We start from the raw sequence: 27,603 nt of genomic DNA on the forward strand, positions 1-27,603 counted from the left end.
GGAGCTGCAGGCATGGGTGGCCAGCAGGCGGGATTTATAATGGTGATGAATCCCGGAGGTCTTAGTAATTATGGCTGTCGCTGGACGGAGTGGGAGAGGGGGGAAAAACAACCCGGCGGAGGCATTTTATCTTAATCACAGCTCAGCTCCATTCAAATTAATTTGACAAGTTTCCCCAATCCTTATTAAAAGACGAATCTGGTAAATGACAGCCCCCTCCTCCTCTCTAAATGCCTCGTCATGAAAGAAATGTATTAAAAAATATTTTATGAAAGAGAGGGGGGGTTGGGGGGGGGGGGTAAAAAAAAAAAAAAAAAAAGATGCCACAATTAGGCTGGAAGACGCAGATATTTTCCAGCTGATATTTTTCTCCCTGTAGGGCGCCCTGAGCCATCCATCCCTCCCACCTCCCGAGTGTTTCTATAGTAATTTCCAGCCAATGATCAGTAGGTGTCCACATCCCTGCTTCCTCACCTCAGCACCAATCAGCCACACACAGCGACAGGAGACACGGACTGAGCAGAGCCCAGGCAGACGCACAATACCAGACCCGGATCAGGAGCAGAGGGAACACCTCAGCCCCTCCGCGAGCTGCCCCCCTCTTTTTTCTCCTTTTGGCTCGTTTATGCACTTTGCGACCTTTTTCTAACGTGACAAGAAAGTCGATAAAAATGCTCCTTTTGTTTTGAGCGCTCTGAACGCACACGCACGCACGCGCGCACGCACGCTCTCGCCCTCTCTCCTCCGGCAGCCCGTGTCTGTGCGTCTCCTCGCATCTTTGCGTTATTTCCCCCGCACGTATCGCTTCGCGGTGATGTGCCGTTACGCGGTCGCAGGCTGGTAGCATCTTGGGAGCTCTTCTCAACAGGAACCTGGTAGGTGATGCTCACCCTCTCTCCCCTCTCTCTCCCCTCTCTCTCGCTCTCTCTCTCGCCGTGTGTGTGTGTGTGTCCGTCCATGTTTTGCCGTCCACTTGCATGCGTTTTAGCCGCTTTCTCCTGTCCCGATTTGTGTCCGTGCGGCTGCCAAGTGAGCCGGGCAATGTCAGATTAATTTTTATAGGATTTTATTTGCACTATTGCACCGCGCTCGCCTCTCCGGATTATCTATGCATGACCTTTGATCTGAATGTCTGCCACCGCGCGCGCTGAGTGTAATTAACGGCATCGTGGTGCAGCGGCGGCACAATGGTTCGCCATCGGACGTGGCTTTTCTTTTTTTTCACTTTTCTCTCCTGAATCTCCTTCCCGCACTCTCCACCTTTATCTCTCCCTCTCTGTGCTTTCTCTCTCCCTCCTCTCTCCGTGTCTCTCACCAGCTCCAAGTAGCTATTGAACATTTCTGTCTCTCTAAACTTTGTTTACAGGCTGAAAATCAATGGCCGTGACTTGATTGCCTTTGGGCTGCGTATTTCGCTCCAGGGGTGAATTGATTAAGTAATAATGACCCTGAGGAGGGCTGATCATTAAGCCAAGGAGGTTTTGTTTACTGGTGGCTGCGGGTTGTTTTGGATGCCACACTGACATTGGACATCCAGATCTGGACTGGATGGTGCATAGGACTCTTGGTTTCACATCAGACTTAAAGTAATAATAATACTTTAAAAGAAATAATGCTGGATAATTTAGTTTATGTTAGAAAGCGTGTTTAGTCTTAATGTGAAAATAGGCTGTAGACAGAGACAGTGTTGAGATCATAGTCTGAAAAATGGGGTTTACCTGCTCGGACATGTTTAGAAGAGGATGCACTTCAGCATTCACAGGACTTTAATAATGCCACCCAGTGGATCCCTCCAGCTCCATGTGTGCATATGTATATTTTTATTTTTTTGAGACAGCTGCTATGGAAGTGATTTGAAATGCTTTAGTGTTCCAGCAATGGATCAGCTTTGGCAATTAAGAGAGAAAGCCCAGAAAAAGGTAATGGAAGTAGGGGGAGATGTGTCTAATGGGCTTTTATCTGTGGAAACCAAATCCAGACAGACTGGTGGAGAGAGAGAGAGGAAATGGAGCACCCCCCCACCCAACCCCCCCCAACACACCCGCACACACGTACACCTATACACACACTCGGACACACACATCCCATCCTGAGGCAGCTGACACTGTACTTGGTCTGGTTCATGATCTGGATGTAAATCCTCCGGTGGATATCTGTGCTGTTATTGAGTAAATCTAATAGAGCCGGCCATGAATGAATACCAGGTGCTCTTAAGAGGCCGGACGGGCTGCTGTTTACATGGACGGCCACCTCTGCTGTTGGACGAGATGAAAAAAGATTGAAAATATTTAACGATGTTGCTCCTGGCACCCAAAGCAGATTATATTTAAGAGCTTATATTGCAGGCCTAAGGTAAAAAAAAAAAAATCTTTGTGTTTGTAGCTCTGCTGTCATAATCTGAATTCCACTGAGGCGCTCCTCCAACTTTTCAAAATAGTGATATTTTGAATTGAATCATTTTTGATGAAATGTACCCTCGTGTATTAAAATGCATTTATTCATTCTGTGAAGTGGCTGATTGGACTTTCTTTAAAAATATGTAAGAATACTTTGACAAGACGTCCAAACAGTGTTGAAAGTGTGTGGGGTTTTTTTTTTTTTTTTGAAGGATGCTAATTCTCCTCCCCATTATAAACCTGACATGATAGTCTGTCACAGCCGTCACGTTATTGTCACCAGACGAACATCAGCTGTGACTATTTGTGATAGTTCCACGCTAAAACACCGAGCGTAAACAACGAGCCAGAAGATCCTTCAAATGTTCAGCTGTTATCTTCAGAGGAAAGTCGAAGCGGAGAAATGAAATCTGATTAGAATGAAAACATTCGCCTCTTTTATGTGTAACTGTTGTTGTTTTTTTGTTGTCTTTTGCTTTTAGCACCGGAGGAGACGAACCAGGATGGTCGCACGCTGTTCGTAAGCAGCTTCAGTTCCACAAAGGCCGCTGTAACCTCGCTCTCTTCTCCCAAACACTGACAGCCATTCCTCAGCCATGTCTAACATAAACAATGCGCTTTGCATTGAAAACGGACAGAACGCAGATGTGTCTCTCTTACAAAAGGATAATCTTCAGGATGGTGGATTAAGCCAGCTTTTGGATTATAACGCTGAAATGGAAAGGTACAGGTCTTTTGCAAACTTTTATAAAACCAATGGGGCATTTCCACAGACTGCTAAGATTGCCCGCATCACAACGCCCATTTTTCCCAGTGCTAGAATTGGCATGTCCCCTTGGAACTGCGATAACGCCATGCTCTGGGGAAGGAAATCAGCGGCAATAAACCCTAATAGGACCAGCATGCATAGAAATGACTCCCAGAGGCCGGGGAAGCCTGGCGTGCCGCCAGAGACGCTGCAAATGGCAAATAATAATTTCCTCTCTACCTTATCCCCCGAACACTGCAGACCTTTAGCAGGAGAATGCATGAACAAGCTGAAATGCGGCGCTGCTGAAGCAGAGATAATGAATCTCCCAGAACGCGTTGGAACTTTTTCCGCTATCCCGGCTTTAGGGGGCATCTCATTACCTCCCGGGGTCATCGTCATGACAGCCCTTCACTCCCCCGCAGCCTCAGCAGCCGTTACAGACAGTGCGTTTCAAATTGCCAATCTGGCAGACTGCCCACAGAATAATTCCTCGGTATCCAGTGGAAACCCAGCGAAGAAGAAAAGGAAAAGGTGTGGGGTCTGTGCACCCTGCAGGCGGCTAATCAACTGTGGTGTCTGCAGCAGTTGTCGGAACCGCAAAACGGGCCACCAGATCTGCAAATTTAGGAAATGCGAGGAGCTGAAGAAGAAGCCAGGCTCGTCGCTGGAGGTGAGAACCGGGGCTCTGCTTCCCCTTCTTTTGTTATTATCCCCTTGCACTCCAAAGCATTAACCTTTTCATCCAGTCACGTTCTAAGCCCTTGAAAATTGTTTCCATGCCCACCCATGCCTGAACATCCCCCCGGCTTCTCAAATCTGCCTACCCGCCTAGCCTAATTGGCAGTAATTAGGGGTGTTTGTGTGGAGCGCAAGCTGAGCTTGGCTCAGACACCCCTAATTGCTGCCAGTCAGGCTGGGGCTGGAACGCATCCGAACAACCCCGAGCTTGGCTCAGCTCCAAGCAGGGCTGGGAAATGGTTTTCAGCAGAGAGCCATCCCTCTCTGCACCCGGTCATTTTAACCAATTATGGAAACCGTCTCTGGATGGGGAGAATCAATATCCCACAAAGCCTCAGCCTCCGACCACCAAGAGATGGTGAGAGTGATGGCAGGGCTGCTGATGGTGTTTCTCAAAACATCCCCCAAGTTTTGTGTGGGGAGGGGAGCGAAGCACCCAGACTCATCCTCTCCCACTGATCCTGTATGAATTGATTGTGCACATACAGTAGGGCTGAGATGAAATCATTTCATATTATATTTGCATCGTTATGGTCAATTATGGACGAGTGTGAAGCGTGATGTACATCAAGAGGGCGCAGAGGCAGAAAAAACATCGTCATGTATACGAAAGAGAAAAACATATTAAGCAGTGGCTTAATTGACAAGCATCAAGAGGCAATCAGAGGCCAGCGTTGTTTTTAAAGGTTCAATTTAATTGATAATATCCTGGCTGACATTTGGTTATCACAGGCAAAGGCAGAATATGAATGTTCAATTTGTAAATATGGCTCTCTTTAGCCTGAGAGTTTGAACCTGCTCACTGTCTTAACGCGAGCTTGTATGGATGAGTCACCAACAAATACAACCTGAGGGCCACATGATTTGCTCATTAATTATGTCATTACACGGAGAGGAAAAGGAGGTTAATTATAAAATATTACCTAATCGACTCATGGAAAAACAAAGTGTATGCGTCACATTGTCGACTGTGAATTTGTGCCATCGCTTTGTTCTTTTCTAATGTTCACATTAGAAGATGATCCTGTTTGTCGGTGAAGGAGTTTCTTGTGTTTTATAATGCAGACGTCACCTTTGACTGGGTCTGCCTCTTTCCAGTGCAATCAGGGAAGGTTTCAAAGCAGGCTGAGGCTGCACCTGCATGCAAACGTTGAAGCTCGCTGTTGAGCGAGTAGCGCAGGCTCAATGTGACATAACATGTTATTATTTATTCATACGAGTCTCATCATTTATGTCTCATGTGCTCTACAGTGTAGTGCAACATGGAGGTTTTCCATTAATGCAATCGTGGCCTGACAGCACGCCACCCGCACCTAATATGTGCCTGATTAAAATTTTGCTAACTTGATGATTTTGACAGGAGTCCCGAACATCAAAAGCTTTGAAATTAGGTGTGTTTTGAACCTCTTTAGCCTCATTCAGCAGGTCAGTTATTGCTCACACCTACAGAGCTTCATCTCACATTGTAGTTGCTTTAAGAAGAAGTCAAATTAAATGACTTAAAAAAAACGACCTAATAAGAAAGAGATTATTTCCATTTGGTGCAGCCATGAAAACCACGGCGTTGGGGGGGTTGAGTGTTTCATTTCATCCTTGTAGATTTGCTTAAATCGAGTGTTGGAACGAGCTGACAGATCATAGACTGTGGAAGACTCTCATGCTTCTTGTGGGGGTATTATGGTAAAGCCAGGGTCTGAGAGGTGAAGCGGAGGGGGTCAGTGGTGGGTTTGTAGGTTTGTGAACCGCAGAAGTTGCAATCGGAAGTTCATTTAATGTCGACTCCATATAACGTGTGCTAACAGGTGTCCCAAACAGGTGTCCAGGAAGCAGGCCTGGCATTCATAATGCATGGGTAGACACGCTTTTGGAAAACATCCATTTGCAAAGACAGTTAGAATTACCAAGGGTGTGAAAAGCCCCCAAACAAATCCACACTTGCTTCTAAACGCTCCTCCGCTGAGTTCAGTAATTCATATTATGGACTTCTCCAGCAGTAATTGTTATTTTTGACTCACATCTGTAATTACAGGTGCACCTTCTGCTGCGGAAATGGGTTTGAGTTTAAAGGCACCTCAGAGGTGTGAAGTCGCGCTCGTGCTTTGGCCAACTTTTGTACGATCGGGGGGTGCTTGTTTTTTTGTTTTTTTCCTCCACCTTGTCGATGGTGCTAATGGTCGCTCCCCGTTCTGTCTGATTTGATTGAGAAGTGCGACGAATCAGGTGCTGAAGTGGGTTCAGAGGGAGCCAATCCACATGTGACCAGTCGCACGTGCGCACACGCCGCCTGTCTCTTTGTCTCACGCACACAAAGATCCACACAAACGCACCTGCAGCCACACAAACAAACAAACGCACGCACCAGACATGAGCCGAGCGTACCTTTTGCCTTGGAAGAGACGATAAGCTACTGGCAGCCAGTTAGATTTGGCTGTCAGTGTTTTCCACATGGGAATCACCCTGAACTAATTATATCTTAAGCAGCGGTGGAAAATGCAAATCAGAATTTTACTCACACCCCTGAAATCGGAGAGCCAATTTAATCTAATACCCCCTTTAATTTAGCGCGCTAATGCAAGGCCCTAGAGAATTGCCCTGTGTCACTGCTGTGCTGTTCTGCAGCACATTCGGCTCTCTCTATCTGCCTCTCTCTCCGTCTCTGTGCTGCTCTCAGGCTCCAGGATGGATTAGTCTGGCAAAGGAATCTCATCTAACCTAACATTTCCCGAGCAGTTACCTTTGCGTAGCTTGAGCTCCTGTGGCCCAAAGGTCCTTCATTAACTTTCAAATGCAATAATACTCGCATGTGGGCAAGCTGTGTCTTCACCTCTGTTTACCTCACCTGTTTACCTCGACTTTACTTCTGCTTCTGCAGAGACTCTCGCATAAAGAGCCTCTGCCTTTGCCTAAATTCTGTGCATTTAGAGGTTTGTGAGCTTGCGTTGCTAATGGATTTACTGTGGCACTGAAATGCACACGTGAGGACATCTATATGTCATTTCTCTCTGTCTCAGGCAGCTTTTTCAGTCTTTTTGGCTTGCGGCCCCTTAAAATGATGCAGCGTCTAGTTTGGACTCCTCATCACGCCTTGTGGCCTTGGTGTGGAGTCTGTGGACGTGATCTGGGAGCAGTTTGATTTTGCTTCTCAAATTATTTCATTTGAAGGATTTTCATATGCCTGAAGTGGTGATAGCGCTTCACAAGAAGGCAGCAAAAACGAGAGACTAGTCTGAAAAAATCATTTGGTGTTAAACATCTTGTGACCCCCTCAGATTTATCTTTGGGCCCATTAGGGGGTCCCGGCCCCCTGGTTAGGAACCACTTGTTCTAAGGAATTTTGGATTTCAGCATCCAACAAGTGGCTCCACGGTAACATCCTAATCTTTAAAATCAGAATCAGCTTTATTGAAGCATGTGTTCGCATACAAGGGATTTGACTGTGGTTCCTCATTTCTCTCAAAGACACACATAGGCAGACATGCAGAACAAGGACATCAAAAGGGTGGACAAATAAAGGCAGAGACTGGTAGAGACTGAAGAACATTCAGATAGATAGATAGATAGATAGATAGATAGATAGATAGATAGATAGATAGATAGATAGATAGATAGATAGATAGATAGATAGATAGATAGATAGATAGATAGATAGATAGATAGATAGATAGATAGATTTCTCTAAGTTTCTAATGTAAGTTAATTTACATTTCAGCAGGTTTTATTTGAACTGAACTGAATTTAACAGGGACGTTTGACGTTGCTTTATTTGTGGGTCAAGCTAATGTTAGAGTTCATTAACAGCTTGAAGTCTCACAAGTGGTTTAACGTTACAAATATTCTTAGAAGAACTTTTCGTTGAGAAATATTAAGAAATGAACACAGTTTATAATTCACCACAGTGTCACAAGTAGAGCTGCAGTGTTAATGTTAATGTTCGGACATAAGAAATATTATTATAATAAAGATTTTGAAGTTAATAGTATATGTTGTCAGGGTTATAAAAGACGTTTCCGAGCTTGAGTTCAGTGTTTGTTGAACGTTAGTGTCTGTTTTCCACCATGTTGTCAGTTCATCGAATCAGTCCAATGAAAATATGAAGTTTTCTGTGGCCTTCCAGTCAAATCCAACATCGAGCACACAAACATTTCCAACATGTGGATTCGAGCTGTGTTCTCGCCTTGTATAATTTCTTTCTTTTCTCTCAAGGTTTTTCTTGTGAATGATTCTCAATAATGCATATGTCTCCATCAGGAGCTTAATGACAGCAGACAGATATCTAAAACAACATCCTCTCTAACTATACAACTTGATGGAAACATAGCATCCTCATAATCATAGGATTTCAAGTGCCAGCTCAATGGGTTGTTGACAGGAACACTCTGACTTAAACGGTGCCGCATTTTATGATCATAACGCCGCAAAGACAAAGCGAAACCCTTAAAAGAACAACATCCAAACAGACTCCTATTTGATTAGTAGCATAACACGGCGCAGGAAAAGCATGAAAAGGGCAAAACAAAAATCCAATTGAACCGATTCCTCCTTTCAATTAACAAATGTCAAAGGGCATCATCAAGTCACGAACAGCAAAACAGCATCCTGGAGTAAGGGGATGCTCTTCCTCCCCCTCGCTCCTTCTGCTCTTTGTGCCGTGTTGATATGACTACATGAAATGGGTGAGATGAAAAGGTGGCATGGCTGCCGAGAAACCTTTACTATTGTGATAAAAGACAAGGCCCAAAATGGTAGGAAGCAGGACCTTGAGGAAAATAGCTTGGATTCAGCCCCTTAATGAGAGCGCGGGAGCCAAATAAGCAACGGCAGCCAGGTCTAATTTGTTTTAGGTGTGCTCAGAATAGATAAGGACAAATCTGTGGCCTTCACCCCCTCCCCCCAACCTTTGCCTCCCTGGAGATAACACTGAGTGCTGCCAGCCAATCTCCGTGGGTAAAGGAGAGGGGGTAAAGAAATAATAAAAAAAAAAAAAAAAAAACGAGGAAGGGAAAGCCTGAGGGACAGACGGCCTTTAGATCTGCAGATCTCTAACTTACTGGATTTATTCAAGCTTTAAAACTGCAGATTAATTTGGTCGCAGAGGTCTGGGGGAGTGTGAAAAAAGAAAAAAAGAAAAATGAGGCCGTACGCCGCCGAGCATCTCAACCTAAAGGGCAACCTTAAGCTCCTGTCAAGACAATAGGATTTTGCCATCTGAACCACGAAGCAGACCGCTTAATTATACACATCTTCCCTGCAAGCTACCCTCGGCTACTTAAGAGCGCGGGCCCCCTTATTCATTGTCGTGCCCTTTTTCCCCCAGATTGGCCGTGCCGTGCGGTTTTTCTGTCAGCTTCCATTTGCAGCGAGTAGCTGTCCTCCTCGGGCCTTTGCTGTGCTCGTGAAGGCACAACTGCACGGCACTGTTAAAGAATTCATCGTTTTTGCCACTGCCACCAATTAAGGCCAGAGCGTAATCGGAGGCGTCTGGACGATGCCCTTACATTATGTGGTCTGCCGCCTCCTCTGCCCCCGTTTGATTTAACATCCCTGGTTCAGTGGTGAAAGAGAACTCATTGTCTTTATTATAGCGCGAGGAGAGCGAGAGCGACGGGGACGGGGGTAGAAAGCAGCCCAGTGGAGGGTGGACAGCGTGAAAGAGCAGGTGCGGGAGGACGTTAATGTGTGGCACTTTAAATTTTAAACAGATGAGAATAAATTATTGATGCTGACTCCGGCTGAGAAGTTAAAAGGTATCTCGTCATTACTGAGAGTCTGTATGAAAAAGTGTGAGAGGGAAGTCTTCAGCGGGTGCATCATGGGACTGCAGTGAGCGCACAGCATTGCAGCAAGGTGGTGTTTTTTGTTTTTTTTTTGTTCTCCATGAAAAACGATGTGATCTTGACTTGTTTCGGTTTCTGCTCATATTTTATGTTTTGGCTCAATTCAACATCGGGAGCACTTTTTGCACTTTAAGCTTTCCATTCAAGAAATATCGTCCTGATTGAGTTAAGTGCAACAAAGTCAGCAAATGGCAAAAGAGTGACTGAACTGATGCACGAGCCAGAGTAGAAAAATGACATTTCAATCAGCCATTACCAAATTCCCCCAACAGGAAACTGCTGCTGCCTTTGTGACTGCATCATAGATGTTAAAAGGCATTAGCTGTGGTATTATATTGTCTTTAAAAACAGTAAACCATAGAGTAAACTACACAGGAGAGCCACGCCTGATCCTGCTGTTGGTTCATTTCCATCCCAGACCAGCTCTTCAACACAGATATAACATCAGTGTCTTTCCATTTGCGGGCTATGATTGCTAAGCAGCTCTCATTTGTGGACTGAGAACAGTAGAAGATGCAGCACATTAGCTACCTGCTAAGACAAGAAGAATATCCCATAATGCACATAAACTGCACATACGACCTGAATACCTCTGCAGTATTATTTATTTATGACTTACAGTGATAATGGTGACAGCATTTCCTGACGTCACGTGACATAAACGTGAGCTGGCTTAATATTAAACAGCAGAGCCTATGACGAGCATGTGTGATGAAGAGCCGGCCAAATATTTGTGCTGAAAACATCATGTCACCGCATTTCAAGCTCTAAGCGCCAAAGCGACACGCTCAAAGAGTTGGTGTTGGTAAGCTGGTTGAGGACAGTGTTGTCCAGCATCACGGCTTTAGACCAGTGGGATGGGAGCAGAGTCGTCCTGGTGCCAGTTCGCTCCAGTGGTCAACCACAGAACTGCATCCAACAGGAAAAAAAAAAAACTTTGGCCATAGACTTCCAGCACAAATGACATAGATGAAAGCTCGCTCTTTCTTCTTCTTTGGCACGAGAAGTGGGCAAACCAGGAAGAGAAAATACGGTGTTGGAAGTTGAACAAAGGGGAGCCGCCTTAAAACGCTCCACGCTTCAGATCTTCATACTCAGCTGAACGTCGTCGTTCAGCCGCTCATGCCAGACTTTTGGTCAAATTTTTGGTGAATACAGTGCCTGGTGGTTTCTAGTCATGCAAGACTCAGATTTCTAATTACAAAGCATTTCGTTTTAATTTTATGTGCTACACCGAGTCGCCAGCGTTTAGTGTTGACAACGTCCTGTTGAGCTGGAGATTCAACAGGACAGCGTGGGCACAATCATGTAATTTAGTTGTTTTCTTCTGGCTGTGAATCCAACATATGAGGAGTTAATGCACTCGCACACTCTCTGCAATCATGTCTTAGTCTGCCTGTAATCAAGAATAATGGAATTGATTTCTAAGAGGACAAGAAGTCACCACTAATTCATAACACAGGGTTAAAATAATTCTGAGGTCGAGCAGATGATCCGTGTGATGATTTGTGCTTCAGCGTCCGCCCTCGCTTTCCGTCTTTCCGTCTGCGTCTCGTACTCTCGCACTCGAGCGCTGATCTCTTTGACAGACAACTAAAGAGCAGTTCGTCTATGGATTTTCCTCAAACTGCTCATAGCGCTCACTTCCTGCCCTGATGCTGGGGGTTCACTGTCTGCACACCGGGGAGTTTCAGGGTCCACTGCAGAGACGATTTTACATCAAACTGTCGCTTCAGTCGTGGACGCATGCAGACGAATAATTGCAGTATTCATTCTGCACAAAGTCAGTGCTTCAGCAGTTCATTAAGACTGTTTATTTAATCAAAAATCACCTCTTTTTGATTTTACTGCATGCTTCCAAAAATGGAAGCGCTAAAGCATTTTTAACATTATTGTAATTAATTACAATTATTCTGTGTTTCCCATCACTGTCATACGTCTTTGGATTGATCTCTTCGTTTCTAAGAAGCTGCTTTTTCATCGATTGCAGCGACTTTGCAGAAACCGGTTTGAAACAGATAATCCATCACAGCAGAACGTCTGGTTTGCTTTTGTTGAAGTGACTATCAGTGGATGATAATGCAGTTGTAAACAGGAAGTCTTCCTTGTAGGTGCGAGCACTTACCGAAATCTCTGCTATCCAAACTTTGAGGATCAGCAGCCAAAAAACAGTAAAAGCAAACCAGGAAACAAACAGTCAGTAAACGTGGATGTCATGAGAAGAACTGGGTTTGGTAGTTTTTTTGCATCACAGGTCAAATCAGGAATATTTATGGCCATTCTTGTAAATGTTGACCTTATTATGAAATCGTAATTAAAAATAAAAGTCTGTGTTTACGAGCATCAGAAGACACGCATGCTTTAGGTTTGCCCTTTGAGGCGGCTCCTCTCCTCCTCTTGTTTGGATCACAGATTGCAGTTTTTAAAAGGTTTTTCTTTGGTAGCAAACTCTTACATTTCAGATTTCCCCACACAAACTGGACACGTGTTTAAGATTTGTGCATATGAAAGCATAGAAGAAAGATCAGACTGCTCCTTTAACCGCTTAAATTGCAAAGTTCCTTGATTCAGCCTCCAGAATTGAGCCGCGAAAGAAAAATAAAACTCGGTATTCAATCTATGTTAACCTCATTGTAGTTGGCAAAACAGATTAAATGTAATATACAGAGCCACAAACTGCAGTTCTGCAGATGCACTAATGAGTTTATATCTATAGGTTAAAAGGCTTAAATGACAGATGGCTTTGTGCCATTCACCCAAGAAAACTAATGTGAAAGTCAATTTGTGAGTGACAACTGATGGGAGAAATCGGTCAACGTGGTTTAAGCGTCTCAGTTTCTGCAAGTCAAATCCTCGCATGCTGCCACCACCTCTATTGTGGCTTCGCTCCCAGATTATGAATATTTCATGGCAAGCATCTGACACCAAGCCCAGAAAGATATTTCAAGGTTTTTTTCTGATAGAAACCCTGGGGTTAGAGAGTGTCACAGAGGCGTGAAGTCAGTCTGTGGCCCGCAGGCAAAGGATGGGATTTATGATGCGCCGGTTGATGACATCAGGTGGATATTTTCATTCGTGAGCGGAGGGCCCCTTTGTCCTCCACCGCTGATAAACCATTGAGCTGCTCTCGGTTTGTTGTCACCCCTAAAAAGATCTGTTTCGTCTGTGGCGTTCTGTTGAGTAGAGAAATGATTTCAATCTGCTCAGAGTGCAAGCTGTGTTTTGACAAACTGTGACCGGTTTCCCCGTCTGATCAGCGTGGAGCTGCAGTGACTAAGCAGGGGGGAGTCTGCTCGGATTAGCTCTGTCTTAAATGCTGCCTTTAGCATATTACATTGCCCACTGGCTTTCTCCTAACGATAGCGCTCTTGTTTTCATCTTTGTCAAGTTTCACCTTCCAGTTTAACCAAAGCCTACTTATGTAATTCCTCCTTTTAGGTTGCTTCAGGTGGAATATTAGTCTCATGAATCTAACTAGATGACATTAATCCTTGTTTTTCTTTCTTCTTAGTTACCGAGGGTTTTGTTTTACAGTGCGGTTGTGTGTGTACGTCAGATAAATTCAATAAAATAAAAGACTCTTGGGTTTTCCAATACAGTAAATAGAGCTGCATCAGTACAGTGGTTTCCAACCTTTTTGGCCTGTGACTCAAACTAGAACGACGCTTATACGTGGGTGTTATGGTGTTAGGTCTCTCAGAGGAGATGACGTGCACACCTCTCAAATGTCAGCGGCACGTCAACTACTTTCATTCCTGTCAGGAAATGAAAATAGATGTAAATGGTCGACGTACAAGTTTAGCAGAAGCAGCCCCGCCGCCGCATCCAAGCGTGAAACATTAGCCTGGAGAAGCGTAATTCCTGCTTCAAAGCAACGTCTGTTTGTGGCGTTTGTGCTTTATTTAAATGACGAACCAGTAAGTTTCTATGGCTCATGTAAGTTACCTTCCACTGCTGCTACGCTGCTCGCCTCCAGGATAATTTTGCGTTCTTGAGGTTTATGTTTGAGCTAAGAAAAACAGAATTATTCCAGCTTTGTTGCAGAGAAATCGCGTCTGGCTCGAAATACTACGATACCCATGAGCCATTGCTCTCGAGAAGAAGCCAGCTAAAAGAATTAGAGGCGTTTGTAAAATCAGAACACTTTGTCCTTGAAGTTGTGAGCAAATCGCAGAACCACGTTTAAGGAATTCATCTGAAAAATGACCCAAAACCTGAAACTGAATTCACTCAAACTGCAGAGTGTGAAGCCGGTTAGGCGTAATCTTTAGCTTCCCCGTATCGTTAGCAGTGCGCGAGATACAGCTCTGAGCTCTGTGATTGGACGAGTCTTAACGAAATGCACCCTGGGAATCGTAGTTTACTCCTCGTCTTTCATTTTTATGCGCACAGTCTTGTACCTTTGAGTCTTTTTATGAAAGAACCAGAAATGTTCTGTTAGTTCAGCTGTCTGCTGCAGGAAAACACTCACACAGTCACATCCGTTCACACCTGGAAGCGACGGGGGAGGATCTGACTTTGTTACTCGTCCAGGCTGCAGAGATGCTCCAACGAGAGGTGACTAACAACGTGCCAGGAAAACATGAATGGGAATTTTCCAGGCCTGCATTAGTATCCACTTCTGAAGCCTGTAATGACTTTTTGTATAATAAGCAGCACGAAGGTATAAGCAGAACAATATAGTGTAAAGGCACTGTAGGTGCAAACTGGCTGTATGTACTCGAAATCTTTATTTACTGAGCTGACTTTGACGCACACATAGATTTGACTCAAGTCTCCATTACGTGAGCGCAATTAAAGATTCGACTTGGGCTGTGTGTATTTTCTAAGTCTAACCTAAATATTATGTTGATTTACAGTAAATATGCAGAGCTCTGCATATAGACCCTCTGAGTTTAAGGGCTCCCACACAGATGCTGAGAAATCTGCTCAAAACAAGAAGGCCTGCTCCTACTTTGCATTTCAATTTAACATTTCAGAGAACTGGCAGCATGTTGCCTCGCTTAGCCCTCGCTTCGTTACACCCACATGGCTTCTCGCCGTGCTTGCTGACGTCTTCCACTGTTCAAAGGGCTGCAACTTGGCTGAGAAATTGGGGATTTCCATACCAGATCCCTCAGGTATCTACACACTCAAACGCGTGTCCTGCTCATCTTCCTCCTCCTCCCCCGCTCCCATCCTACAGCGCCTGCCCGTCTCCCTGCTCACACCGCTCTGATTTCCCGTCTCGGAGCTCAATTGACCTCGCCGCTGCATCTCTTTGTTTTGTTTTCCCGAAACCTCGGCGGCACCTGTAAGCCTCGCCGCCGTCTCCCATGCAGGGCTTGCTCCCAGAGGAGCGTACGCCTTGTAGCCGCCCTGTGTCAAATTGTTTCACTTGGACAAGGAAGCTTAGATGAAGCTAATTGAAATGGAGGCCGGCGCTGTTGTACTTAGCTGCAGGTAGGCGATCCCGGCTCCAGACTGCAGCCTCTGGCCCAAGGGCGCTGCCTCGGGTTCTTCCTACGAGGGCCGGCTCAGCCTCGTCTGTGTGGGCAGGGATTTTCCATGCATGATAAATGGAAAAGGCACGGCGTCTGAGCGCCGCTTCAGCAGCACAAAGTTGCTCCCTTTGTAGCCTAGATCTGGCTCACTGTGGTGGAGCATCGTGTGGACGGTGAGGAAGTTACTTTAGTTCTGCCATTGCTCTTTATTTCGATATTCCTACATGTGAAATATATATAATATAAATATATATATTTGGAGGAAACAGAGTCAAGATAGTGTTCACCTGCCTTTTTTTTTATATGACATCTTTGATCTGGGAGGAGGTTGACTGGAGACGTTTAGATTGAGGCGACGTTTACAAGGAAACGATCTGAACAGAAAACGCAAAAGTGGCGTTGCGTTCTCACTTTTTATTCTGCGTTTAGATGAGTGTTTTTGGGGCAAATCTGCACGCATGCGGTGACGCAAAAGTGTGTGCAATCAATGTCTAATGGAATTCTACACTTTCGTGTTTTTGCCCTTTAGACGGGAACGTGACAGTGGAGGTTTTTTCAGATTTCCACTCTGGAGGAGGGTTTCACTTTTTTTGCATTTTTTAAGCCCCAAAAACGCCGTCGCCATCTAAAGGAAAGGCACATCCGATAAAATACTTGGTCGTTTTCACCCGCGAGCGTTGTGGTGTAAACGGGGCCTTAGGCTACTCGGTGAAGAGCAGGTTGTGGTTTTGGCTAAATAGTAAATGTCGATGTGCTCCAGCTCACATTTTAGTGTTAATTATCAGGAGCAGCTATTGAAGGGAAAACACTTAAGATATGTTGACTGTAGACATTTTGCAGTAGTGACTAGTAGTAGTAGTAGTAGTAGTAGTAGTAGTAGTAGTGGTAGTAAGTAGTGGAAAGCTCCAAAAACACCTGTTTGGAACATTCCACAGGTGAACAGGCTCATTGGTAACAGGTAGAGTAGTGTATAAAGGATATTTCTACATGTGCTCGGGAACACTTCCATTCTGCTTTTGTTTACGTTTTACATGGCGTCCAACTTTTTGGGGAATCAAGGTTGTAAAAAACCTAATTTGCAGCTGTATGTAAACTACAGAACATGCTAATTATTCACATATGAACATTTTTTTTTTAATTTTGGCAACACTGTAGTCCCTGTATTTAGCATCTATAAGCAGGTTTATAACACATAATGATGTACTTATTAGCAGATAGAAGTGTTTATTAGTACATTTGTCAACAACTACAACTACTCATGTGGCCAATTAAAGTGCTGCCTGGATATTTGTGTGCTTTCATCCACCATTAAAAGCCAGCGATGGCTTCTCGTAGTGACTCCACATGTTTGCACCACCTGACTCGGCATCATGTGGCACAGCGGTTAAGATGTGTACTTTATGACCACAGCATTCCCACTTTAATTTAATCTCAACTGTCAATATCCAATAAATGTAAGATCACACAGATTTTCTAAAGTGGACGGCGTGAAACGAGTCAAGCCCTTGTACGTATTTTGAATGCCTGTTCACAGATTATTATTATTTCTCTGGTTAACATCCCAGTATTTAACGGGTAAATTCATACTGATTTTACATAAGTGCTGCTCTACCGTCACTGTCAAGCATCTTGTAATTTAGGCCACGCCCCACGCGGTGATGTCACTGGCCGGGCAGGTGTTTCGCTGTGGGCAGCTGATGGAAAACATCTGCTGTGACATCACGGATTGGGGCGTGTCCAGAGGAGAGCAGCAGATTGCAGCGGAGCAGCTGCTGCCGTATGTGACTCGGTGTGGACGCGCAGTTTTCAGACGTGACTGGAGGTGTTTCCGCCTCACGTCAACGTTTTCCTCGTAATGAAGTGACACACTGCAGGCCGCCCTGCTCATCCCGGGTCTGTTCCATCTCTCTGTCCACTCACTATCTCGCCGGCTGTTTGATAAAAAGTGTATTTTGTGAAGCCGCTGAGGCTCGGCCTGTCTCGCTGGAAGCCCTCTCCTATGGAGGGCTGCTAAAATATACGTCCTGCAGGAATGCTGCTCTGTAATTACATTCCTCCATTAGCATACGGACGCTTCAGCCTCCAGCAGCATTTTGCCATATGGTCCGTCTGAGCTTCTCAGGCGATATTTGGCAAGACTCTTGCAGAAGGTCAAATATCAAGTCAGAGGACTGTGCCAGAATTGCATCTATGCTAATTGCTCTCTCTCTCCTCCTCTGCTCCCTCATCCATCTCACGCTCCTCTTCTCTCTCTCTCTCTCTCTCTCTCTCTCTCTCTCTCTCTCTCTCTCTCTCTCTCTCTCTCTCTCTCTCTCTCTCTCTCTCTCTCTCTCTCTCTCTCTCTCTCTCTCTCTCTCTCTCTCTCTGAAGTAAGTAATCTGCTTTAGGATGTTTCTGAGATGGAGATGGATTTGGTTTTCCTTCGCTGCCCCTCAGCCTAATCTCCCCCCTGTGACCACCCCTCCTCTCCCAGGCACAGCTCTTAAGCACACCATCATAGACACCCCCCCCCCCCCACCCCACCCCCCCACCCCCACTTCATACATGCCTCGTCAGCAAAAAACTCCCAAATTCCTCATTACTCACAAACATCCGCAATACACTTAGCTTGATTTGCTCAAACGGATGGAGTAGCCTGGACCTTGAATTAAAAGATTGTTGCTGTATTTCAGTGTTGGAATGTGATCATAACTGCTGTACTTGGGTTCTTTGTCTGTGTATTAATATCATGAGCATATTCAAGTGCAATGGTTATCTGAATATATGAGCTATTTAGAGGAAATATGGGTGCAAAGAAACAGTTTATACTTAGTCTTCCACTTCATTTGTACATATCAGTGCATCAGATTTAAAGTCCTCCACATATGCTGACAATTAATAAAACCTAAAACATCAGGCCACGCAGATTTTGCTCTCACATTGATTCTTAAGGGAGTAAAATGCAGATATACACATTAGATTGATAAGTACTTATAAATCCTACACCTCACTGTTTTATTTAAAATCATCATTAATTGGACAATATTCTCACTCGCAGATAAGGTTAACTGTAAAATCACAACTCTGATTTACTTACTTTACTTATGGCAACAGTAAAAACAACATGGATATTTGGCCAAACTGTGAGAAATTGAGCACGTTTGTTCAATTTAAATCCGTCAAAATGCCAAAGAGAAGTCCAGTCACAGTAACAGCACAGCGACAAAATAACTGCAACCATCTGAGAGCAGTTCGATTTGCACCTCTAAACATCTTTTTTTGCCTTATGATTGATATTTCTATGCTTCGTATTGTTATTATCACATTCTGAAAGTTATAATCTGAGGGAACTATGGCGAAGGGCCAGAGGACAGAGCTAAATGAAAACACTTTTGGCTGTGAGCACTTCGTGGGATCACTACAAATATCAGTCAAATGTTTGGTTTTCTGGCATGGACATAAACCCAGAGCCAAACTTCCCCTAAAGGTAAAATTTAGTCCAAAAAGCTGTCAAATAAATGCAGTCGAGTAAAAACTAGAATATCTGAATTGTTGTGGGGTGGAATTATATAATTGCAAAAAATGGAAATATGCAAGTAAAGTACAAATAAAACCCGATTCTGAAAAAGCAAAATAAAAGCAGTTTTCTGAGGCGAGTCCATGTGTTCATCTCCTTCATCCAGTCGCTCACCTCGCTCCATGCTCTATGAACGGCTGATCCTCTCACCTGTTACCAATCAACCTGTTTACCTGTGGAATGATCCAAACAGGTGTTTTTGGAGCGTTCCACATCTTTCCCAGTCTGTGAAACGTGCTGCTGCATCAGATTCACAATCAGCAGATATTTACAGAAATTAATGAAGCTGATGAGGAAAAACATTAAATATATTGACTTTGAGCTGTTTTCAGGTCAGTTTATGTAAAAAAATATTTAGCCAGTTTTAAATATTTTTTATGTTTTACACAGCATCTCAACTCTTTTGTAATCTGGGTTGTAATATTTGTACTTGAGTCGACGTCATCGACAGAATAAAACATGGCCGTACTCTCCGTGCCGTCTCCCACAGGCTTCATAGGCGCCGTCATGAACCGCATCCAAAAGTGGGCGATGGAGTGTTATGGAGACCAAAACATTTAGTTAAAACACTTAATAGTTTTGCACCAGGCTGTAAACATTTCTGCTGTGAAGTCAGGTATTTTAATACGGGGGTCTATGGGGACTGACTCGCTTTTGGAGCCAAGTGGTCGTTCGAGGAACTGCAGCTTTTGGCTTCATTATTCGGCCTCAGAGGTTTCTGTACTCAGGAGTTAAACACAAGCAACTCTCAAGCTGGAGCTGATCAACGAAAATGTTAATTGATCTATAATATTTGAATATAAGTTTGCTTTGCGTATTGTGATTTACAGCATGTGTACGTGTGCTTCGTACTGTACCTTTAAAAAACGAAACATTTCATGGCCAATAACTATGAATCACTTGCACGCTTGCAGTGTTGTATCCCATCATCATCATCAGCTTATTTATTTACTTATTGATTAATGGTACTGATGATTCTCGTTTGTCCGTGCTCGCAGTATTCGAGGTTTACGCTTTTGCACAGAGCAGAGTGTGTTTGCGTTTCGGCGCTGTGGTGCGGGCAGCGGCGTGTGGATAACTGGATGGCTGGTCTGTCCGTGATGGCGGCCTTGGAGAGGTACCTTTTATAAACGGCATTGGGTGGCTGGAATATTGGCTACCAGCTTCAAGATGAGATTTCAGCCCCCACCCACCAACGCCGGTAACATTGCAGGTGATGGATTGCTATACCTTCCAGGTTTGAGCTTGGCAACGCCCCAATATTCCTGCAGAATAAAGTGACAGGCAATATATAACACATCAGTTAAGGCTGACTGCACTGCTGAAACTCCCCCCTCCCCTCTTCTTTAGACCTGGAGATCAGCCCTGAATGTTTGGCTGACTCCCAAAGTCCTCCTTCCTTCGCTCTTCCCTCTCTCCTCCTACTTTTGTCTTCCTCGCCACCAGTTTTCCTATAAGAAACTGATCAGAGTCCTTCGCCTGCGTGCCGTCATTTCACATCGAAGCGATCGCAGATTTTACTTCTCTGACTTCAGCTCTGAGGTGTTCAGATTTATTTGGGCTTGCAAGGTGCTAAAAAGAGAACAAACTGTCCGACCTGCACGCAATAATTTCACTTGCAGTTGTGATGTTGTGAGAAAGGTGTTTGTAATTATGCTTTGGGTTTTTTTGTTTTTTTAAAAGCCAGTGTCCAGACAGCTGAAGCAGCCACAGTTTGTGTCAAGAAAGTGAAGCTGATGCTCGTATTCATTTCTATATATTTTTATTTGCAGCCTGTCAGAGCTGCGGTTGTGAAAAGTGGTCTGCATCCCGGTCTGTAAGTTCATAAATTATGGGTATTGTCAGGGAAACGTATGGGCCGTGTGTTATAACGAGCCGTCTGAAACACATCCCACAGGCTGCCGTTCAACCTGCCCGGTGCCTCCCTCACATTCCTCCCTCCGTCTCCCCCGTATCTGCCTCTATCCGTCCCCATCGCTCCTCTGATTTTTCTGCCACTGCTACATTTTATCCAGAATACTTTCTCATCTCTAAGAATTTTTTTCTCTATCTGAGGAGATCCGAGAGAATTCCTAGACAGAAAAAGAGAGGCAGGGGAGAGGGAGAGTTTGTAGCTGGCTGAAAAAATATTCCACCCATAATTACAGTGAATTAAAAGTTTTATGATGTTGTGCATGCTTGTGTGTGTGTGTGTGTGTGTGTGTGTGTGTGTGTGTGTGTGTGTGTGTGCTGGTGGGAGGGAGGGGATGGGGTTCTGTGACAAGGCTGGCTGGGAGCATAGAGCTGAGGGTTAGTGCCAGACATGTCTCAAGAGAAACCGGGGCACATTTGCAATCACCCCGAGTTCAAAAGGGTAATTTATTCACAGTCTGTGGTTAAAGTAGGGCTGCTCAGAATGCCAGTGGGATGGCGCCGGGAAGCAGAGTAGTAGAGACACATTATTTTCATTTTTCTCTCCCCTTCTTGTTTTTTTCGCTCTCTCGCTTTTTCCCCTCATCGTCCTCTTCATCGCCTGTTGTTGTTTCTGCGAGCCCTGTGTGGCGTCTTTTAACACACGCCGCCGAGCATATTTCACTTTTACACTCATCCGCATTGACGTCCCGGTGCTGATTGAATTTTGAGGCGCTGCGGCGTCTGCTATTATCATCCTCATCGTCTTGAGTGGTTTATCTCTGGCCCCGGCACAGTGTGACGCCAAGGCTGCAGGGGAGGGGAGGGGAGGGGCAGGGGTGGGCCGGGGGTTGAGGACCGCTCACGTGCTTTTATTATTTGTGTGGAAAAGATAAAGGGAGGATTGGCCTTAACCTGGATGTTTAAGATTGCAGTTGGAGGTTTATGTGGCGTGCGCGTGCACATGCCCCTGCAGAGGCTGGAGCAGCCTTCAAAGACGCCGCTTCGGTCCTGTCGGTCTGATTGTGATTCAGCGTCCCTTTCTAGTCTCGCTACCGCCTCGTCTCAATCAGCCGACGACGTGGCTTCAGCATTAACTGCACCTGCCAGGTTGAGTTAGGATCACAGGGTGTCATGGCTGCCCAGAGACCTCACACCGCCTCGCCAGAATCAGCGGAGAATTATTCCGCCACATGTCAGTTTTACTGTGCCGTTATCACCGAAAGCCACCGGCAGACACTTACAATACACTGCCGACTGCGGTGGTGTGGTGGGGTTAATTTGAGGTCTGCAGAAATCTCTTCCTCCTCCTTCAGTCAGTTCAATACTCGGCCGTGTGCATTCATTGCCAGAGCGGGAAATTGTCTTTCCCTCTGTGTGTCGTTGGAGCTGGATTGTTATGTATGCTCTGCTGCAGAGGCAGCGGTGTTGACGTGAGGCTGAGCCGCTGCCACGGCGTCCTGATTTGAGGTGAAACCTCGGTGTTGCTCTCGTGTCCCTGGTGTAACACTATCAACCCCTGCCGTCTCCCCACCCCTCTCCCCTCTGCTTCTGTCCCCCTCCGTCGCTCCCTCTCTCTCCCTGTTGTTTCCGTATTCTTGTGTCTCTCCTCCCTCACTCTTCCCGGCGGTTGATGGAGTGATTCTGAAGGCGTATGCAGGTGGGGGAGCACACAACGCGGGGCTGTGCTAATTGAGCCTTCTTTGTGCCTGGTCACTGCAGTGTGCCGAGGCGAGGAGGCCCGGGAGTGAATCCAAGCAGCACTCAAGAGCCCCGCCGGATCGATAACGCAGGAACTTAACAAAACAGAGACATGCCGAGTGCCCAGATCAGGGTCATTATTGTCTCTGGTGAGCCGCTCTTCCACCAGGGACTGATCAATGTGAGAATATGGATCAAGATAAACATTCTCACCTCCTCTTTGCCTCAGATCTATAGAACACAAGACTGAGAGCGTGGACGAGTTGTATCCAATGCGGATGTGCATTTGACGTCGACAGCATTTGAAGTATACACGCTTGTTGCTCTCTCCTTCCTTTGCCTTATTAGGAGAATTTGTCACGGTGCTCTGACAGATGCGTTGCTGTGTTTTATAGGAAGATCTTCAAGATCATTGTTCTCTTGTTTAAGGAAAGTGTTTGGTGAGATTCACTAGCTTGGCTTCATAAGGAACCTTGGAACATGTTAAAATGCAGATTAGTACCATTATCTTACAGGTTTTGTGTATTTAGCTCAATCTTTGTTGCTGCTGATGGTTGCCTTGCCCACCCATCCATCCATCCATCCATCCATCCATCCATCCATCCATCCACTCATCCATCCATTATCTACAACCGCATATCCTGTGCAGGGCCGCGGGGGGCTGGGGCTGATGCATTAGGTGAGAGGCGGGGGACACGGACAGTTCATCACAGACCTGACACACAGAAACAACCATTCACGCTCACACAGAAGCACCTAATTTAGGCAGTTTAGAGTCACCAATTAACCTGGGAGGAACCTGAAGCTCCGGAGGAAACCTCAAAGCCGCGTAACCCCTCACTGCTTATTTTACCAGAGACGAACACTCAGTGGCCAGTTTATTAGAAACCCCAAGCTAAAACTAATGCAATCGTATTCAACAGACCAGCAACGAATCCCACATTGTTATTGACTGTTACTTCAACCACATGGTCATCTTGGAGGCTGCAGCCTGTGGTGATGTTGAACTGTATTGTGTTACACTGACCGACGTTTCTATTATTTTGTCCACCCCATTTATACCAATGAGGGTAGGCTAAATAACAAAAACACCTCCCTGTATGGTGCAGTACAGGTGGGCTTTATGGCAGGACTTTAGTGTTTGCTAGGTGTTCCTAATAAACTGGCAACCAGGTGTAACTTCATTACAATTAATACAATACTCTTCCCTTGAAATCTCCACTCTTATTTTATTTTATTGCTGTTCAGCACTTGTATAATTGTGTTTTTTTCCCTCCACAAGACAAATATGAAAGAAAACAACCAAAGTTGTCTGAAATCGTCCACGTTCAGCTCACAGACGTGTTCACGGCCTCATTCTGGAGGAATATATTTTATTAACACGCACCCTAACATGATGAAACACAGTGGAGGTACGGTGACACAGTGAGCAATTAAGCAAAAAAAAAACAAAAAAACATCAGACCTGTGAGAGCGTCGTGACCCTCGGAAACATTTCATCCCGATGTTAAATTGGTGACGGCGGCATGCTGCTGCTCCGGTGCCTCCGTCATTCACTCGGAGGGATAACAGCACATGTTTAATGTGGTGTGAGTAAACGGTTGCTATACGCACAGGAAGGAATGTATATGTGTCCGAAAGCAGGGACAGCACCTGAGACTCAGCATCTCTACAAACAGAGATGAAGGGCAGTGTCCTCAAATGTTACCATGGAGACATCACCTTTTGTTTTACACCCAATGACTGAACACTGATCAGCTGTGCAGGTACAGGTGCGACTGCAGGCTGAAAGACGGCCTGTTGTTGTTGTTGGAGGTCGTTTATTAATTCCACATTGATTGTCATCGCGGCTGTTTGCTAAGGCGACGCCGTAAAGTAAAGCAGGTTTTTCATTGGTCAGTTACGTAAAGCCTCTGTCATTGGCTGAATTCACATGTGTTAGACTGAAACATCCTCCCAGTGCTGGAAGAAGTACTCTCCTACTTAAAGGTAACACTACCATATTGTATAAATACTCTGCTGCAAGTACAAAAGTATTAGCATCAAAACATACTTAAAGCACCAAAAGTGAAAGTACTCAATATGCAGAATAATGTCAATTCTGTTATTGGACTGTAATTATTAAAGTGTTCATCACTTTAATGTTAAAACTGGTAAAGGTGCTTTAACTATTTGAGATATTTTATCTGCTGGGTCGCTTGTGAATTTCCACTTGGGGATCAATAAAGTTTCATCTTCATCTGTAATATTGCACCATAATTCATCTGTTGATTATATTCTGTATTATTAAACTAAGTCTGCGCAGTAACCAGTAACTAAAGCTGTGGAATAAATGTAGTGGAGTAAAAAGGACAGTCGTTTCCTCTGAACTGCAGTGAAGGAGAAGAATAAAGTAGCAGAAAATTGAAATACTCAGGTAAAGAACAAGCACCTCAAGATTGTACTTAAATACAGTACTTGTACTCAGTTAGCTTGTATCACTGAATGCATCCGCTATGGTCTGTTTAGGCTGTTCTACAATCTGTAATATCAGTCAGTAAAAATGTAAAAACAGGCTAAACAGATGCATTTGTTGAACTGTTGGGCTTCATCTTATTATTTTCTTTACAGATTATGGACTTTTTATTCTATAACGTGTCAGAAAATAGTGAAAAACGTCATCACGTGTTCACAGGTGATCAAAATGCTTCGTCTGTCAGCAGAGATCTGAACCTGAAGACGTTCAGTTTCCTGCATAAAACCACAAAAAGCAGAAAATCTGCACATTTGAGAGGCATTATTGCTTGAAAAATGACCTAAAAGTCATCAAATTGTTGCTTGTGGATTCTCTACCAATTGAAGTTCAGTAAAATCGGTTGTTTTAGCTCTTCGGTTGTGCATCAGACGCCTAAAACAAAATAAAGCTGATTTCTGTAAGAGAATAAGATGACGTGATCACATACGAGAGCGGTGCGTCACGTTTACGTGTGGCCGCTCTGCCGGGGAAGCGTGTGCGTAGGCGCCTGCGTGGCGCTGAAGCGCTCATCAGGCCTTTAAGAAGCCACAGATGACACTTGTTATTAAAATGTCAAATTGCCTCCACTCAGACTAAAGTGATTTTAGTTGTGATTATGCACTATTTCCCCCCTGTCAACAGCAGAAAAAAATAATCAAAAAATGTGCTAATTGGTCATGGGGATTGGTGGGAGACTTCAGTATTTCATGTCTTTGACTTCCAAATGAGTTTCGGAAAGGAGAGGCTGTCACTCCGGCGTAGAGGTTTTTTTTGGGGGGGGGGGGGGCAGTTGGTGGGTGGGGGGGGGGGCTGCTGGCGCGGGCTCAAATTGAAATGATGCACTGTTCCCCCTCACTGCGGCTGGAGCTCACAGTAATTAAATGCCTCATTGTTGCTTCTTGGGAATTTGTATTGAATATTTCATCCAGCGTAATGATTATTTGGGTGTGGGTGGGATGTGGATGTAATCACCTTGGCTGGCGCTTTGATGAAATACTTGGTTTGGTGGTTGTGCTTTATAGCCGTTTTAAGTGTCCTTCTGGGTTTTTACTTAAATTAATGTCCGTCCTATTTCAAACTGCTGTTATCCACCAGCGGTCCTGATATTATTGATTATTGGCCTCCAAATGTGTTTCTGAACGTACGTTTCCTTTTTTTTTTTTTGCTGGAGCGGGGACGTGACAATGGCGTGACCTCGAAACCACAAATTAAAATGTGTCCTTCACATTTTGTCTCCCTCAGAGGACGCCGGTCAACAACGGCGAAGCTTTTCGGTGGTTCTTCTAGAGAGGAGAGACATGGCCGCCCCGTCCAGCAGCAGGAGGACAGGTGGGACTCTTGACTCTCTGCCGGGAGCACTTGATGGGTTCACAGAACCCAGCGCGCCCAACGCGCTTGTGGAGGACAAGAGAAGAAGAGTGGACAGACTAAAACATAAATGAAAACATAATGGTGTTGTTTTAACTCTAAACTGTAATTTCCTTTCCTGTGTAATTATTGTACCTTTTGACAGTATCATAATGTATATTTTTGGTGTCTATGAATGTGTTTTCAGTGTCGTGGCTGTGGGTTTACAGCCAATCCTATGTAAAGGACTCAAACAGACAATCATACAATCATAATGAATCCGTCAAACAGAAGAGGCCACAAGGATTGATGATATAACACACACTTTACTCTGGAGCAATAATCTATTATGTTGATTATTCTTCAATCTTTCATTTCGGTCGACTCTTGCATTATTTTACCGCCTGAGTCATCTTCTAGTTTTGTCCTTTGTTCCATCTGAAAAGCGCGTTTTCACGCGCCACGCTAAGGTTGGGAGCGGTGACATGGAGGACGGCAGCAGCGCGTCTGTTCCTCCTTCGATGGACTCGCCGCAGAACAGGGCACATTGTCTTGTGTGGTGAGTTGCATTTCCTCGAAATCTAATTGGGCGTCGTTTGATTGTGACAGCGGCAGACGTTTATGAGTCAGACCGCCGTCTGGAGGTCACATTCTGACTGAAGTGCGTGTTTTTAACAAAACCATCAAACCTTTTCTTTTCCTTCGGTTTGGATCTCTAAAGGTTGTAACTGTCTAAAAGGTAGAGAGTAATGCCAGTAAAGGAACTGTATGTTATGTTGGAAATATTAAATTTACAGTTAATTCCAGGACAGTCTACATGTTCGACATATCAGATGTTGTTCTGGAGAAGGAGAAGTTTCTCCTGCAAAGTAACGTCAACACATTCCAAAAACCAAATTATTCAATAAGTTACTCATTGTCTTCAACCCTATTGTTGCATGTGTAAATGTGTTTCGGTTTTAAAGATTACTAAGAATTTGTATATCGTTGTTGTGATGCTTTTATGTGCTAAAATAAAAAAAAAAATGACTTCGGTAAAAGACATCTTGACAGTAAATGTTTGATGACCAAAGACGGGGAAATAAATCCGCTGATGTTTATTAAAAAAAAAAAGGAAATAATAATCAGTGATCGATTGTGATCACATGATAAAAAGTGACTTCCTTTTTTTTTTTTTTCCACCCGCAAAGCATCAACTTAAATAACAACCAGGAGGAGACGGGAGGAATTTAACAGCATTGGTTGCCTCCCCAGTCACGTATTCCCTTGAATACTAAAATGTTGCATGGAGAAGAGTGGTTCCCAGAGGCAGCAGACTTTAAAGGACTAGTGAAATCCCATGTGGTTTGTCATGCTGGAATGCACTTTGGGGGGGAGCACAGGGAGATGGGGGGGACGAGGGGAAGCAAGGGA

The 27,603-nt window shown here is 44.6% G+C and overlaps 1 protein-coding gene across 1 annotated transcript; it reads left to right on the top strand.

Moving 5' to 3' along the window:
• The first annotated feature begins 498 nt into the window (after window positions 1–498).
• On the top strand, window positions 499–27,226 carry cxxc4 (CXXC finger 4). Its single transcript, XM_070974023.1, has 3 exons — window positions 499–875; window positions 2,879–3,817; window positions 26,086–27,226. The coding sequence occupies exons 2-3, from the start codon at window positions 2,993–2,995 to the stop codon at window positions 26,128–26,130; spliced, it is 870 nt and encodes a 289-aa protein (XP_070830124.1). The 5' UTR covers window positions 499–875; window positions 2,879–2,992; the 3' UTR covers window positions 26,131–27,226.
• The last annotated feature ends 377 nt before the right edge of the window (window positions 27,227–27,603 follow it).

The sequence above is a fragment of the Chaetodon trifascialis genome, chromosome 2 (assembly GCF_039877785.1).
Source record: "Chaetodon trifascialis isolate fChaTrf1 chromosome 2, fChaTrf1.hap1, whole genome shotgun sequence".
In the NCBI taxonomy this organism is placed as follows: domain Eukaryota; kingdom Metazoa; phylum Chordata; class Actinopteri; order Chaetodontiformes; family Chaetodontidae; genus Chaetodon; species Chaetodon trifascialis.